The sequence below is a fragment of the Hylobates moloch genome, unplaced genomic scaffold, assembly GCF_009828535.3.
Source record: "Hylobates moloch isolate HMO894 unplaced genomic scaffold, HMol_V3 SCAFFOLD_5, whole genome shotgun sequence".
NCBI lineage: Eukaryota > Metazoa > Chordata > Mammalia > Primates > Hylobatidae > Hylobates > Hylobates moloch.
The window spans coordinates 74,171,137-74,189,273 of NW_026652280.1; the positions used below are offsets into that span (position 1 = coordinate 74,171,137).

Consider the following 18,137-nt stretch of genomic DNA (forward strand, 5'->3'; position numbering starts at 1 on the left):
TCAGTGACCTACAAAGGGACTTAAACTCCCACACAATAATAATGGGAGATTTTAACACCCCACTGTCAGCATTAGACAGATCAATGAGACAGAAAGTTAACAAGGATATCCAGGAATTGAACTCAGCTCTACATAAAGTGGACCTAATAGACATCTACAGAACTCTCCACCCCAAGTCAACAGAATATACATTTTTTTCAGCACCACACCACACCTATTCCAAAATTGACCACATAGTTGGAAGTAAAGCTCTCCTCAGCAAATGTAAAAGAACAGAAATTATAACAAACTGTCTCTCAGACCACAGTGCAATCAAACTAGAACTCAGGATTAAGAAACTCACTCAAAACCACTCAACTACATGGAAACTGAACAACCTGCTCCTGAATGACTATTGGGTACATAATGAAATGAAGGCAGAAATAAAGATGTTCTTTGAAACCAACGAGAACAAAGACACAACATACCAGAATCTCTGGGACACATTCAAAGCAGTGTGTAGAGGGAAATTTATAGCACTAAATGCCCACAAGAGAAAGCAGGAAAGATCCAAAATTGACACCCTAACATCACAATTAAAAGAACTAGAAAAGCAAGAGCAAACACATTCAAAAGCTAGCAGAAGGCTAGAAATAACTAAAATCAGAGCAGAACTGAAGGAAATAGAGACACAAAAAACCCTTCAAAAAATTAATGAATCCAGGAGCTGGTTTTTTGAAAAGATCAACAAAATTGATGGACCGCTAGCAAGACTAATAAAGAAGAAAAGAGAGAAGAATCAAATAGATGCAATAAAAAATGAAAAAGGGGATATCACCACCGATCCCACAGAAATACAATCTACCATCAGAGAATACTACCAACACCTCTATGCAAATAAACTAGAAAATCTAGAAGAAATGGATAAATTCCTTGACAAATACACCCTCCCAAGACTAAACCAGGAAGAAGTTGAATCTCTGAATAGACCAATAACAGGTTCTGGAATTGTGGCAATAATCAATAGCTTACCAACCAAAAAGAGTCCAGGACCTGATGGATTCACAGCTGAATTCTACCAGAGGTACAAGGAGGAACTGGGCGTGGACTTTCCCTTCTTGCTTGGAATATGATTAGGGAAGAGAACCTGGGGCTGGTTTCCCCTTCGTTCTGGCTTAAATATTACTTACCTCAGTATTTCATAATCTGAAACTCATAATTTATTGTTCAAGTTACTTTAGATATGTTTTTCACATTATAGGCTTTTTACATTACTTGGCATTTATCTACTGTTCTTGGCTAGACCCATGTCTTTTTCCTCTAGAGATTTTCTAAGGGGAAAATAAAGTGTTCAGAGAGATTACATCATTTAAGTTTATTCCAAATATTCAAATTAACTAATCTGTAATGACCTTATTGTCTCTTTTATTTAAAATAGTGATGTTGTAAAAGTCATAGATTGTGTCTACACACATAAATGGAATATTTTCCTGATAGAATAACCAAAGAGATATCTGAAGAGTTAAATTTCTGCCCAAGGTAGAGTATATCTTCATTTGGTATCAAGTCCTCTAGGTGTGATGCTTTTTTGTCATATCCTCCATTTCTTGTAAAAAGTTGTGAAAGTTCTCAATTTACTGGGATGAGGTGGGGAAGATATAGGGACATGTTTTTAATTAGGAAGGAAGTGGACTTAGGGGAATGCTATTTGAATGACATTTGAATATCTGAGAGATTGAAGAGTTTGGCTTCTGCCTGTGAGAAAGCTCTATCATTGGTTTTTCCATGAAGTTAAATTTCAGCATTTTCCCTGTTAGGTACAAAGCTTAATAGCTGGGCACATGAATGTTATCATAAAGCCTGAGTCACAGTAAAGTACTTATGGTTGTTTCAGTATAATCGAGGAAATTTTCACGTAACAAATTTTAGTGTTGGATACATTGCTGTTCACTTGTGTCACAAAATAAGGGGCTTGTGCAGGTTAATTTCCACTAATTAAGTACATGTTTACATAGTCATGCAAAGGTAGTATGTTTGTTTTTCTATGAAGAAATTTTCCATCAGGTAAGAATATTTAACAACCCTTTTATATTATGTTTAAGCATTTTTATATTTTGGTCATCTGCTTTGGATAGTGCCATACTTCTCTAACAACTGAGATAATGAGAAGCCTGTGTGGAACTGTGGAAACTGTAGCCATTAGGAACTAATTCCATACGCATGGATCAGCCATCCATTTCATGTGTCTTAGTCTTAAATCCATGATTTTCTTGAAGGAATTCTAACAGGGAAAGATAACCTAGCAAATATGAAAATTTTTCAGAATATGGAATGTATATTTGCTTTTAATATATAGCCTATTTTTTTCTTTTTCTATTTGCCAAATAAGAAGAAAAACATGTCCCATATTACATGTATAATAAACCAATAGATTTATAATCATAAGCTTAGCTTATGGAAAGTTGTTTTTATATGATACATTAGTAAATGTGTACAATTACTTCCAGATTGATTAGAGAGTTTAAAATTGCAGATCATGTCAAGTGTGTTAGAGTGTGAAGGAACAAGTGTCTGTTATGCTCTGGAAGTGTAATATGGGTTTTTACATATGAATCTAAAAATTATCCTAGCAAACATACCAGTAGATAAATATGCTGAGGAAAGTATCTAGTTTACTATAATTTAAATAGATTTTTAAAACTGTGTGAAATATGATATTATAGGGGTTTTTTTTATTATGGAATTTTATCTTTTGAAAATTTCATGTTCTTAGACAACTATGTTAAATCATGGTTTTTCTCTAAAAATGATAACTTAGTAGTTTACATTAAAGGCCTAGTAATGCTATCTTTCAATTTTTAATATATAATATTTTTAATTACTTAAACTATAGAGGATAGTTTACCTATCCAATTTTTTACAAGTAAACATTTAAGTTGCCAAAAGAATTATCCTGTTGAAATCTAGTTCTGATGATGCAAGAAGGAAAAGGCATTAAACTTTGCAGCAAGTAAGGTGTGAAAAAAGTAACAGAATTTGCTATAGACTACATTATTTTCTTGTGTTCTTCAGCAGGTGCGTCTCTATCAGTCTACAGCCTCAACAATGACAGAACTCTGGAATCAGCTGGAAGTGGTTATGTGAATGAGACATGTGGAATGTTCATCACAGCTGGCTTCTAGTGACAGCTCAAACTCTCTCTGCATACATCCTCTTCCACTGCCAGATCTATGTAAATGGAATCATCCTGTCTACATTTGAAGTTTAGTAATTCTGCAGTTTTCCTCAGCAGCATATAATCAGAAAGTCTGAGTTTTTATCTCTACTTGTCCCACTGTTCTCTCAAAATTAAGTTGTCCTTAACTGTCAGATCTAGAGACTTTGAGAAACAATGTTTTTCTTTTGAATTTTATTTTCTTTCGTTTTTTTTAAACCAAGATTTTCTGTGTTTTTTAAGGCCACCTCCAAAAGCCTCTTGAGTCACCACAGGGACCCACAGCAGGTTGCACTTTCAGTATTTCCTCACTAAAATGAATCTTTCTGAAAAAGATTTTGAAAGAGTACAAGCTTCAACTATCCCATTAATCTTCTTAATGCTTGTGAAAACTCATTTATTAACTACAATTTATCTGTTTTTGATTTTAGCCTTCTTTTCATTTCCTGAGCTCTTTCCAATGGCAGTTCCACCTTTGTTCCTATAATTCTGCTTGGTTCTCATCAAGATACATTGCATCACAGGTAAAATTACTACTCATATAATTTCTAAAACATACAATTTTATTGTGTGCCCTCAAAAAGTTTTCCTGAATTACGTGTACTTTATCTTTTTTTCCTCGACTATGCCTATAAATCTTTTCAAGTTGACAAAGATCTGCATGTTTTGCTCTGATTATATGTTCACAGTGTAGCATTCAAGAACACTAATTATGGATATCATTTATTGAGCCCTTCCCAGGTGCCAGCCAGTATTCTAGGCACTTTAGTTTGTTTTAATAAAACAACAACTCAAGAGGTTAGGACTATTGGGAACTCCATTCTAAAAATGATGAAAGTAAGGGACAGAGAGCTTTAGTAAATGGCCCAAAGTTTCAATAAAATGGTGAAGCAGAGGTAGCTGAAGCAGTGTGGCTCCAGTATCCACATTATTCACATGCTACACTTTCTCTCCAAGGATGTCTTGGATCTTAAATAGGTACATACTGGGTGAGAAACTTATAGTCACTATTTACTCACTGTAATCACGAAACCCCATGTCCCACTGACTACCATTTTTCATGTAAGAATCATGAGCTTGGAAATGTTTATTTAATTATAAAGTATAAAAAAAGAAGAAAAAATCGTCAGCAAAATACCATAAAGGAGAGGTGCACTAATAGTTTTGTAGATAGTTGACTAGAAAGGATTCTGAATTTCCCAAATTTAATCTAAATATTTTAAAGTGAGCAAACTGAGACAGACTTGTAAATGCATTCAGAAAATGACTCAAATCCATGCCTTCTTACACGGAACTTGGAATTTCTCTTAGAGTATTCTTCTTTTTGGAATCTGGTAACTAAGATTCTATTTTTGAGTACTCTTGCTATCTATATGGTATAATGAATAAAACCATGTCCCACTGCTCTGTACGTCTTTCTACAGTGTCTATTTTCTCCTGTCTCACTACATAGCTCATCCCAATAATTCAGAAAAAAATACTCACTGCTTATTTGGTAGTTGGTGATAGCCATGTGTTAGTTTACCGGAGTTCAAAATAAATTGCTGAAAATTCAGATATTGACTGTAAGTGTAGTAAAAATTGGGGTATCAGCAAGGAAAAATGGAGAGAATCACAGCTCCTTATAAGTTGGACAAGGAGTCAGATCAAGTAATCGCTACAAGGAAGAATGTGATAAATAATATCATAGCTATTCATACAGTTCAGAGTCCTGTGTTTTCACATTTAATGAAGGACTTATGAAGACTAAACATCATTTAAGGCATGAAGGATTGAAGGTCTAACAGTGGGATGCCAGAGTGGTGAGTGAGATATTTCAGAAGGTGTTATTCTTGATGCTATACAGATCATATTATAAAGATACCAGAAGTACAAAAACAAAGGACTTAATCTAAGTCAACTTATTTATTAAGAGTTTATTACCACCACCAGAGAGTTATTTTCTTGAGAACGAGAACTTGTTGCCTATTCATCATAGCTGACTTCCGTGCCAAGAAAAATGTTTTAAATAAGAAGTTATGAAATGTATGAATGGCTGTTGGCACTTTAACTCTTCTCGTGTATAGAATGTTCACCAAAACTTAGAGGTAGAGGCATTTACCCATGGCTGAAACAAAAACCTTTGAGGAGAAATAGAATTGTTAAGGAAAGATGGGCTCTTTGGGTGAAAAACTCAATAGAGACTTACTAAATATTTTGTATGTAAATCACTATTAAGGTTACAACAATGAAGATGTGCTCTGTGACACAATGGATGTAATCACATTCCTGTTCACGATTTCATTACAGGTTCTGTTCTCCTGAGCTCTCATCTCTGATACAAGCCTGAAAGAAGAGTAAATGAGACAGAAAAAATATTACAGAATTTGTCCTCTTGGACTTCTCTCAGGATCCTGATGTGCAAAATGCATTATTTGTCATGGTTTTACTCACATACTTGGTGACAATGGTGGGGAACCTGCTCATTGTGGTGACTATTATTGCCCGCCCTTCCTTGGGCTCCCCAGTGTACTTCTTCCTTTCCTGTCTGTCATTTATAGATGCTGCATATTCCACTACCATTTCTCCCAAACTGATTGTACAGTTACTCATTGATAAAAAGACCATTTCCCTCCAAGCTTGCATGGCCCAGCTATTTGTAGAACACATGTTTGGTGGTACTGAGATCTTCCTTCTGGTGGGAATGGCCTATGATCGCTATGTGGCCATCTGTAAGCCACTGCACTATTTGACCATCACGAATCGACAGGTTTGCATCCTTCTGTTTGTGTTGGCTGTGACAGGAGGTTTTCTGCATTCTATGTTTCAAATTGCTGTTGTGTACAGTCTCCCCTTCTGTGGCCCCAATGTCATTGACCACTTTGTCTGTGACATGTACCCATTATTGAAACTGGCATGCACTGACACCTACTTTATAGGCCTCACTGTTGTTGTCAGTGGTGAAGCAATGTGTATGGTCATCTTCACCCTTCTACTGATATCCTATGGAATCATCCTAAACTCTCTTAAAACTTACAGTCAGGAAGGGAGGCATAAAGCCCTGTCTGCCTGCAGCTCCCACATCACCTTGATTGTCCTCTTTTTTGTTCCCTGTATTTTCATGTATGTTAGACCTGTTTCAAACTTTCCTATTGATAAATTCATGACTCTGTTTTATACAGTTATCACACCCATGTTGAATCCTTCAATATACACGTTGAGAAATTCAGAGATGAGAAACTCTATAGAAAAACTCTTGTATAGAAAGCTATCTGTAGTTAGAATAAGAGTGTCCCTCCTCATGTAGATAAGGAGGTATGTAGACAAGGTCTTCCCATTGTGGTTTTCCACCACATGCCCAGCACAGAATGGATATTCAAAGGAATATGTAATCAAAATAGTTGCTCCTGTTCAGAAGGGAAGGTTATGGTGCTGCCTTTAGTGTAATTTATTTAAAGACTTTGTAGAACATACAAGCACCATACTCACAAATTTCTTTGAAACTGGCCCTTCTCAGACTTGGGCTGAAACTCTATGTTCAGGAAGATAATACTCTTCACAATCTTAGAATTATATTGGTTTAGTTTAAATTGCTTATGAGATATACTATTAAATTTTTCTGAAGTCTTTCAAAGTGTCTTATCCACAACTTTGAAATGACATTTATTTTCATGACCTTTCTTGCTTTTAGAGTACTTATCTCTTTGCAGAGACTGGAAAGTGAAAGCAGTTTTATACTGACACCAGGAATTTCTGGCTATTTTATGTTTCTTGTAAATTCTGTCTGAAAAGGTAAAAGTTAATCTTTTAAGTAATTAAAAAATATATCCATGACTTCTTATAAGATACAATGCTACAAGAAACAGTTACAACTTTCAATATTCTATTTGGAAATTTTACCCAAATCTGCCTATTCACTTAAGTACATTTTTTCATTTTCTACCTTAGTATAGGTGACAGAATTACTAAATTTTTTCAGCAGTAGATAGCAACTCACTTTTCTCACACCTTCCGGAACAGTTATGTCTGTCTTTTCAGCCTTTACTGACAATATCCTGGAGACCCCTATTTTGGGGCACTAAAGCCAATGTCCCACAATTTAAATTGTTGTTATGGAAACACCACACCTTGAGTGCCACTTTTTATTCTGGTCCTGTCTTCATGAATGGTGCAGGGCTCCACAGTTTTTGTGAGTTAAAACAACCATCATTTCACTTTGGGAGGCCGAGGCAGGCAGATCATGAGGTCAGGAGATCCAGACTATCCTGGCTAACACAGTGAAACCCCGTCTCTACTAAAAAAAATACAAAAAAATTAGCCAGGTGTGATGGCGGGCGCCTGTAGTCCCAGCTACTCGGGAGGCTGAAGCAGGAGAATGGCATGAATCCAGGAGGTGTAGCTTGCAGTGAGCCGACATGACGCCACTGCACTTCAGCCTGGGCGACAGAGTGAGACTCCATCTTAAAACAAATAAACAAAGAAACAGAAAAAAACATCATTTAATTTGATCTCAAGATTTTGTGAGCCAAGAATTCAGGCAGTTGTTGGCTGGGTATTTCTTCTGTTTTGTGTATGTCAAGGACTGAAGTTACTGTCTTATTAAGCTGATACCTGAGTTTTATGTAAGATGCAGGATGACTTAATTCACATTTATAGCATAGTGGAAGGGATGACAGTAAGAGACTCACTGGGTCCATCTTCCTATCTCTTTGGACCACAAGATCACTCCAGAGAATAGTCAAAGTTTTTACATGAGGAAGTGATGACTGTTGAAAGTTGTGAAAGCAAGCTCAGAGAATGGTGCTCAGAAGTCCCAGTGGTAGAAAGTACATGGGTCTGCCCAGATAAGGGCTATGTCCAGAACTGGCACAATGTCACTTGCATCATATTCTATTCACCAAGATTTGTCACATACCACTCCAGATTTGAGGTTTTACAGAAGAAGAAGATAACCCTTGATGGGGAAGTGGCAGAGTCACTTTGCAGAGCAGCATGCAGAACAATTGTCCACATCTCAAAAACAGCATATTGGAGTTTTTTTCATTTTAAGTTGGACCCATAAATCATCTTGTACTAGCAATAACTTCACAATATTGGATTTTCTAATTCATGAATACAATATGTCTGTTAAGTATTTTAAATGTTCATTCTTGAAGAGTTTTGTAGTTTTTATTAGTGTAGGGATCTTCCTCCTTTATTCCTAAGCATTTATGCTTCCAGGTTTCCTGGCAGATTTTTATTTATTAAGGAATTCCAATTGTCATTGTTGCTAGTACATAAAGAAAATCGAATTTTTTATTTGACAGTTGGGTCCTGTAAACTTCCTAAATTTAATGCTTAATCCTACATAGTTATATCTGTAGATTCTTTAGGGTTTTCTGAACCATTATCATGTTATCTACAAGTAAGGGGTAGCTCATTACTTTGAAAGATATAGGAGTGTTTCAGTTTCTCTTTGTATCAGTTTAGGAAGGTTGTCCTTTCCCTACATTTTGCCTAATTCCTCTAAGCTGTCAAATTAATAGAAATAATGTATTTCATAACAATACTTTTCTAAACTTTTGAAGTCTAAAATATCTATGGGTTGATTATTTGTTTTATTATTTCTGATCCTGGTAATTTGAACTTCTCTTTGTTTTCTCTTGATCACTCTTGCTAACAGTTTATCAATGTCATAATAAAAGTACCATTTTTGGCTATTTTTATTTTCTCTATTTTATGTTTTCAATTTTATTGGTTTTGATCTTATATTTATGTCCTTTTGTTTAGTTACCTTGGCTTCTTGTTCTAGCTTCTTAAGGTGAAGGCTCAGATGGCTGCTTTTAAAAATTTATTTTCAATGAGAGCATTTATAGCTATATGTGTTTCTTTAAGCACTGTTTTGATCATACCTCACACATTTTGATATATTTTTGTTATTACTTAGTTCTAGATACTTGGTTATTTCCAGTATACTTTTCTCCTGGATTCATAGGTTGACTAAATATTTGTTGGCAGGTTTCCCAATATTTAAAGCATATCTTAGACATATTTATGAGTTATTTATTCATTCATAGCAAATTATTTTAAAACTTAGTTCATAGCAAATTATTTTAAAACTTAGTAATTCAAACAATATGTACTCATTCATAATTTCTGTAGGTCAGGAAACTAAGGATGGTTTAGCAGGTTTCAAACTTCAAAGCCTCTTACAGAGTTGTAATCAAGGTGCCTTTGGTGTTACTGGCTCATATGAAGGCTTGGCTGAGGAAGGATCCACTGCCACACTGGGTGTTGGTATTAGTAGTTATTTGAATTCAGCTGGAAGGGACATAGATAATTAGGTCCTTTTTTTATATTAGTTCTTCATCTTGGAATCATACTTTAAACCAAAGTACCTTTGACTGTATCTGATAGTTCTTCAGAATTAAAGATATGTACGTGCATTTTTAGCACTTACCAGTAAAACAGCACAGCGATTATAGACATGCTCTTAATTTTAGCAGTAATACATATTACATTTGTGGTGGATGAATTTAATCCATTTATTAGGTAAGTTGAAAATGACCAACTTTTAATGGAGCCCATTACATGATAAAAACCTTTGCTACTTAACAGAAGTATTTATGAGACTCTTTATCTAAGGCTGTTATGACACGAAGATCCAATATTTAACTAAATGTATGATGAGATGAAGATGTTCAATGGAGCCAATGGTGAGCCATGTCACAGAAATAACAATGGAAGCCCTTAACACTACTCCCTTGTTGAAAATCAAAATTTCTTTATTGTAGAAACAGTTATTGAGTTGATATATGAATAAAATCAAGAAATTAAGTTAATGGATGTATTAGTCCGTTTTCACACTGCTGATAAAGACATACCCAAGACTGGGTAGAAAAAGAGGTTTAATTGGACTTTCAGTTCCACGTGGCTGGGGAGGCCTCAGCATCATGGTGGGAGGTGAAAGGCACTTCTTACATGGTGGTGGCAAGAGAAAATTGAGGAAGATACAATTCTGGTTGAAATTTGGGTGGGGACACAGCCAAAACATATTAATGTACTACAGATCATTATCATTATATCTGACATAGATACAGGTCTTGATCAAAAGCCAGTATTCTAACCTAAAACTGCAGCACTATGATTACCTATTTTTTCAAGAATCAAAATATCAACTTCCATTCTTAGGCTGTCTGCCTCTGAGCCTCAGGGCTTCTTGGAAACAGACTTTCTAACAGGAAGGATAAGGCCCTCCTTACCAGGAATATTTTTAAAGAAGAGAATATGGGGCTAGTTCTCTTTCATTCTGGCTGAAATATTACTTGCCCTACCTATACATTTTATAACATAAAACTCATTATTTATTATTCAATTGACTTTAGAATTTTTCTTTTCATATTACAGGCATTTCACATTACTTGTCATTTAGCTACTTTTCCTTAGCAAGAGTCAAGTCTTTTTCCTCTAGGGATTTTCTAAGAAAAAAGTTTATAGAGAGGTTACTTCATTTCAATTTGTTCCAAATATTCTAATTAACTAATCTATAATGATCTTACTGTCTCTTTCTAAAAAGTGTTGATGTGAAAATCATAGACTGTGTCTACAGACATCAATGGAAGAATTATATTCCTGATAGAACAACCCAGTAGATATCATAAAAGATAAATTTCTGCCCAAGATAGAGTATGTCTTCAGTTGGTATCTGGTCCTCTAGGTGCAACGTTTTCTTCTCATATCCACCATTGCTTGTAAAAATGAGTGAAAGGCCTCAATTTCCCGGGATGAGATTGGGGAGTTATAGAGACATGCTTTTACTTAGGAAAGAAGTGGTCTTAGGGATATGCCAGTTGAATGACTAAAAGACTGAAGAGTTTGGCTTCTGCCTGTGGGCAAGCTCTGTCATGGGATTCTCCATGAAGTTAAATCTCAGCATTGTCCTTGTTAGGTACAAAGCTTAATAGCTGGGCACATAAATATTATCATAAATCCTCAATCACAGAAAAGTACTTATGGTTGCTTTTGCATAATTTAGAAAATTTTCAAGTAACAAATTTTAGTGTTGATACTTGTATCACATAATAAGGGTCTTGTCAATGTTAATTTTCACTAATTAGGTCAACTTTTTAATAGTCATGCAGAGGTACTCTGTTTGTTTTTATCTGAAGAAATTTTCCAGCAGGTGAGAATGTTTGATTACCTTTGTACAGTAAATATTAACATTATGTTAAAGCATCTTTATATTTTGGTCATCTGCTTTGGTGCCATACTTCTCTAAAGACTGAGATAACAAGAAGCCCGGATGAAAATATGGAAACTGTAGCCACTAGGAATTAATTCTATATCCATGGATCAGCCATGTATATTCTTGTGTTTTATGATCACATATAGATGCATGCAGTATCTACAGCAATCCTCAGTGAAAGAAGCATTGCTTTTCTGGACCAAGACGTGAGTGTTTGAAACCATTGACAAGAAATATGCATTGAAAATTCTTGTGATATGTTGAGATATAGCTAGTGTCTTAAAAACCAATGACTTTATTAGATAAATTCTAGTTGGAAAAATTAAGCTAGCAGGTATCAAAATTTACCAGAATATACAATGTATACTTGGTTTTAAAATACAGCCTAAATGGTTGTATTTTTCCATTTGCCAAATGAGAAGAGTAATATGTTCCATATTACATGTATAATAAATAAACCAATGGGAAATTATGTTTTACATGATGTATTAATAAAGATGTACAATTAATTTTAGATATATTTCATTAGAGAATTTAAAATTCTGCATCATGTCAAGTGTGTCAGAGTGCAAAGGAACAAATGCATGTTATGTTTTAGAAGCACTATATGGGTTTTTACTTATGAATGTAAAAATTATCCCAGCAAACATTTTAGTAGATATATGTGCTTAGGAAGGTACCTAGTCTACTGTCATTTGACAAAGGTCTAACATCCAGAATCTACAGTGAACTCAAACAAATTTACAAGAAAAAACAAACAACCCCATCAAAAAGTGGGCAAAGGATATGAACAGACACTTCTCAAAAGAAGACATTTATGCAGCCAAAAGACATATGAAAAAATGCTCATCATCACTGGCCATCAGAGAAATGCAAATCAAAACCACAATGAGATACCATCTCACACCAGTTAGAATGGCCATCATTAAAAAGTCAGGAAACAACAGGTGCTGGAGAAGATGTGGAGAAATTGGAACACTTTTACACTGTTGATAGGACTATAAACTAGTTCAACCATTGTGGAAGTCAGTGTGGCGCTTCCTCAGGGCTCTAGAACTAGAAATACCATTTGACCCAGCCATCCCATTACTGGGTATATATACCCAAAGGACTATAAATCATGCTGCTATAAAGACACATGCACAGGTATGTTTATTGTGGCACTATTCACAATAGCAAAGACTTGGAACCAACTGAAATGTCCAACAATGATAGACTGGGTTAAGAAAATGTGGCACATATACACCATGGAATACTATGCAGCCATAAAAAAGGATGAGTTAATATCCTTTGTAGGAACATGGATGAAGCTGGAAACCATCATTCTCAGCAAACTATAGCAAGGACAAAAAACCAAACACCGCATGTTCTCACTCATAGGTGGGAATTGAACAATGAGAACACATGGACACAGGAAGGGGAACATCACACTCCGGGGACTGTTGTGGGGTGAGGGGAGGGGGGGAGGTATAGCATTAGGAGATATACCTAATGTCAAATGACGACTTAATGGGTGCAGCACACCAACATGGCACATGTATACATATGTAACAAACCTGCGCATTGTGCACATGTGCCCTAAAACTTAAAGTATAATAAAAAACGAAAAAAGCTTTATAAAACTGTGACTGTTAAATATATGATTATATATTTTTTTGTTATTATGGAATTTTATCTTTTGAAAATGGCATGTTCTCAGGAAAGTATATTGTCTTTTTTTCTAGAAAAATGTTAACCTAGAAGTCTACATTGAAAGCCTAATAATGCTGTTTCAGCATTTAAAGTATTATATATTAAATTATATAAAATATAAAGTGTAGTTTACATGCTCTATATTTTACAATTAAACATTAAATTGTCAAATAGAATTATCTTTTTAAAATCTAGTTTTGATGATGAAATGGAGAAAAGCCTCTAAGCCTTGCAGCAAGTAAGGTCTGAAAAAATAATAGAATGGCTATAACTACATTATACACTTGTGTTCCTTAGCAGGTGTGTCTCTATCAGTCTCTAGTTTCAATATGACAGAACTCTGGAATCAGCTGGAAGTGGTAATGTGAAGGAGACATGTGGAATGTTCAGCACAGTTGGTGTTTAGAGGAAGCTCAAACTCTCTCTGCACACATCCTCCTCCACTGCCAGATCTATGTAAATGGAATCATCTTATCTACATTTGAGGTGTAGTAATTATTCAGTTTTCCTACCAGTGAATTATCAGAAAGTTTGGGATTGTATCTCTACTTTTCCCATTGTTGTCTGTAATTTAAGTTTGTCCTTAACCATCAAATCTAGAGACTTTGAGAAATCTATGTGTTTTGCTTTTCTTCTGAGTTTTCTTTTTTCTTCTCTTTCTTTCTTTGTTTTTTTCTTGTTTTCTTTTTTTTTCTTTCTTTCATTTTTGTTTTGTTTACTAGGATCTGGGCTGTGTTTTTGGCTACCCCAAGAAGCCTCTTGACTCTCCTCAGGGACCCACAGGAGGCTGTGATTCCATTATTTCCTTATGAAAAAAATATTTCTGAAGAAAATTTTTTGAAAAATATTTGCCTTAATTATCATATTATTATTAATGTTACCTGTTGATATTAACTTATTTATTATAATTATTCTGTTTTCATATTTAACCCTTTTTCCTTTCATTTTTACCATACAGCTCTACCTCTGATGAGGGGTCCAACTTTTCTACTATAATTCTGCCTGATCTTGTCAAGATATGTTTCATCAAGATAAAATCACTACTCATGCATGATTAAATAGATAGTTCCTAAGACATACAATTATGTTGTGTTCCCCAAAAGCCTTTCCTGAATTATAGGTATCTTTTTGTTTTTTCCCTAGACTATGTCTATAAATCTTCTCAAATTGACAGATATTCCGATGATGAGTTCTGATCCAATGTTCAGAGTGAAGCATTCAGTAACACGAGTAATAGATACCATTTATGAGCCTTTATGAGGTGGCAGCCAGTGTTCTAGGCACTTTACTTCGTTGTAATAAAACAACCCTAAGAGGTCTTAAGTCATAGTGAGGCATAAAGAGTTTTGGTAAGTGGCCCAAAGTCACACAGTAAGTGGTGAAGCTGGGGTTGTAGCAGAGGCGTGTGGCTCCAGTGTCCACGTTATTCACCACATGCTACGCTTTCTCTCCATGGATGTCTTGAATCTTAAATAGACACATATTGAGTGAAAAATTTGTAGTCATTATTTACTCACACTAATCTTGACACATCCAGCACTGACTACCATTATTCATGTAACAGTCATGAGCTTGGAAATTGCTATTTAATTATAAATAAATGAAAAATGAAAAATGTCAGCAGAATAGAATAAGGGAGAGGTGCAATAATAGTTTAATAGATGGTTGACTATAAAGGATTCCCAGTTTATCTAAATTAATCACACCATTTTTCAGTAAGAAAACACAAACAGATATTTAAATGCATTCAGAAAATGACTGAAATTCATCTGTCTTATATTGAGTTTGGAATTTCTCGTCTAGTATGCTTTTTTTTGGAATCTGGACAATAAGGTTCTATTTCTGAGTGCTCTAAGTATTTAAATAGTGTTATAAATAAAACAAGGTTCTCTGTTCTGTGCCTCTTTGTGCAGTGTCTATTTTCTCCTCTCTCACTATCTTGTTCACCCCAAGAATTCAGAAAAAAAAATACTCACTGCTAATGAGGCAGTTGATGATAATCATGATTTAATTCACTCAAGTTCAAAATTAGTTGCTGAAAATCGGGATATTGTTGTAAGTGTGATAAAAAATTATGAAACAGGCAAGGATATGATCTAGAGACTTATAGCTCCTTATAAGGTGAACAGATGGTTAGACTAAGTAATTGCTGCAGGGTAATATTTTACTATTTATACAGGTTAATGTCTATTCTTTTGACGTTTAATGAGATATTCATAAAAACTGAACATCCTTCGAGGCATGAAGGCCCAATGTCTAATAGTCGAATTCCATAGTCCTGAGCGATATATTTTAGAGGATGTTGTTTTTGATGCTGCACCAATCATAAAGTAAAAATACCACAAAACTACAAACACAAAGGACTGAATCTATGCCAATTTACTTATTTAGAGTTTATTACCACCATGATAAAGTAAGTTTCTCGAGACCAAAAATCTGTTGCCTATTCACCATAGCTAACAGTCATGCCAAGAAATACATTTAAAATAAAGAGTTATGAAGGATATGAATGGCTGTTGGGCCTTTAACTCTTCTTCTGTACAGAATATTCACTAAAACTTAGAGTCTGAAGCTGTCACCTGCAGGCTAAAATTAAATCTTTGAGGAGATGAGGAACTCAATAGAGACTTACACAATGTTGATCATGTGTGTAAATAACTATTGAGGATACAATGATAAAGTTGTGTTCTGTGACATCATGTATGTATTCATGCTCCTGTTCACTATTTCATTACAGGTCCTGCCGTCCTGAGCTCTCAACTCTGATATAAGCCTTAAAGAAGAGTAAATGAGACCGAGTAACAATGTTACAGAATTTGTCCTCCTGGGCCTCACTCAGGATCCTGATGTGCAGAAAGCATTATTTGTAATGTTTTTACTCACATACATTGTGACTACGGTGGGCAACCTGCTCATTGTGGTGACCATTATTGCCACCCCCTCCTTGGGCTCCCCAATGTCCTTCTTCCTTGCCTGCCTGTCATTTATCAATGCTGTATATTCCAATTCCTTTTCCCCTATGTTGATGATAGACTTACTCTGTGATAAAAAGACTGTTTCCTTTCCGGCTTGCATGGGCCAGCTATTTATAAACCACCTATTTGGTGGTATTGATGTCTTTCTTTTGGTGGGTATGGCCTGTGATCACTGTGTGGACATCTGTAAGCCACTGTACTATTTGACCATCATGAATTGGCAGGTTTGCATCCTCCTGTTCATGGTGGCCATGACTGGAGGTTTTTGCATTCTGGGTTTCAAATTGTTGCTGTGTACAGTCTCCCTTTCTGTGGCCCCAATGTCATCGACCACTTTGCAACATGTATCCATTATTGGAACTGGCATGCACTGACACTTACTTTATAGGCCTCACTGTGATTGCCAGTGGTGGAGCAGTCTGTACGGTCATCTTCATCCTTCTACTAATCTCCTATGGAGTCATCCTAAACTCCCTTAAAACTTATAGTCAGGAAGGGAGGCATAAAGCCCTGTCTACCTGCAGCTCCAACATTACTGTCATGTCCCCTTTTTTGATCCCTGTATTTTCATCTATGTTAGACCTGATTCAAATTTTCCAATTGATAAATTCATGACTGTGTTTTATACAATTATCACACCCACGTTGAATCCATTAATATATACACTGAGAAATTTAGAGATGAGAATTGCTGTGAAAAAACTCTGGTGTAAAAACTTAACTATAGTAAGAATAAGGGTGTTGTGGCTGGGTGTGGTGGCTCACACCTGCAATCCTAGTACTTTGGGAGGCCGAAGCAGGTGGATCATGAGGGCAGGAGTTTGAGACCACCCTCTCCAATATGGTGAAACACCATCTCCACTAAAAAATACAAAAATTAGCTGGGCGTGGTGGCACGTGCCTGTAGTCCCAGCTACTCATGAGGCTAGGGAGTAGAGTCACTTGAACCCAGGAGGTGGAGGTTGCAGTGAGCCGAGATTGTGCCACGGCACTCTAGCCTGGGTGACAGAGTGAGACACCATCTCAAGAAAAACAAAACGGATAAGGGTGTTCCTCTTCTTTTAGTAGAGGTATATGTAGACAACATATTTGCTGTGATACTGTTAGACATCTAAGGACAATTCAGGTATACTAGGTTGGGAAAGCAGGATTTAGAATCTCCCTTCTCAAAGAGATGTCATCTCATCGTGGCACCTGTTTGAATGTTCAAGATCTCAAATTCTATATCTAGACTGAGTGTGGATGGGTTCCATGGGTACAGTTTCTATTGTGCACTTTTAAAATTATGCTTTTTCTGAATTTACAGATCTATTGAGACAGGGAATTTCTTCCACATGCCCAGCACACAATGGAGAAAGAGAGGTCTAGGCAATTAAAATAGGTACTTCTGTTCACAAGGAAAGGCAATGGTGCTTTCTTCAGTGTGATTTACTTGAAGACTTTGTGGAATATATAAGCACCATACCCACAAATATCTTTGAAACTGGAAATGTATTATTGCGTTCATACCACTGAGCAACAGGAGTGGAAACCTCTGTGAAAGTTTCCTTTTGTTCTGAAAGTTATGCTTATGAATATGATATGCTTCCCAGAGCCGCCTCCTAAAATATGTTTCTATACATACTATTTCCATTTTATTAAGATATTTTGTTACACTATGTCCTTGATGACATTAGGTTGTGTCTCTCAGAAATCCCAATAACTTCTGAGTAGTTGCCTTTCCAATGGGCTTCCTCTGGACACTCTATCAGGAATTATTGAATCCCAAATCCCAGTAATCATCACAGGGTGGCAGGAGTAGGTTTCTGCTAGAGTCTTCAGTCTGCATATGTTTATATATATATATATATATATATATAAAAAATCCTAAAAATGACTATGCATTAAGGTTCTTGGTTCTAACGGCATTGCATGAGTAACTGCCTATTGTGAGACTTCCAGAGCCCTTGTCATTTATTTCTTACCACTGTATGTTGCAGATCTAGTGGTATAATTACTAAGGTTTGTGAAATGTCTCTGATGGTCACGAACTATGCTGTTCCCAGAATCTTGCATGATTAATCTAAGCTCTGTTT

The 18,137-nt window shown here is 35.7% G+C and overlaps 1 protein-coding gene and 1 pseudogene across 1 annotated transcript; both read left to right on the forward strand.

Annotated features, from left to right (window-relative positions):
- The first annotated feature begins 5,344 nt into the window (after positions 1 to 5,344).
- On the forward strand, positions 5,345 to 6,479 carry LOC116467830 (olfactory receptor 4A5-like). The gene is made up of 2 exons (XM_058439696.1): positions 5,345 to 5,391; positions 5,543 to 6,479. Exons 1-2 carry the CDS (start codon positions 5,345 to 5,347, stop codon positions 6,477 to 6,479), a joined length of 984 nt encoding a protein of 327 aa, XP_058295679.1.
- A 9,397-nt stretch (positions 6,480 to 15,876) lies between these two features.
- LOC116467831 (olfactory receptor 4A5-like) lies at positions 15,877 to 17,377 on the forward strand (annotated as a pseudogene).
- The last annotated feature ends 760 nt before the right edge of the window (positions 17,378 to 18,137 follow it).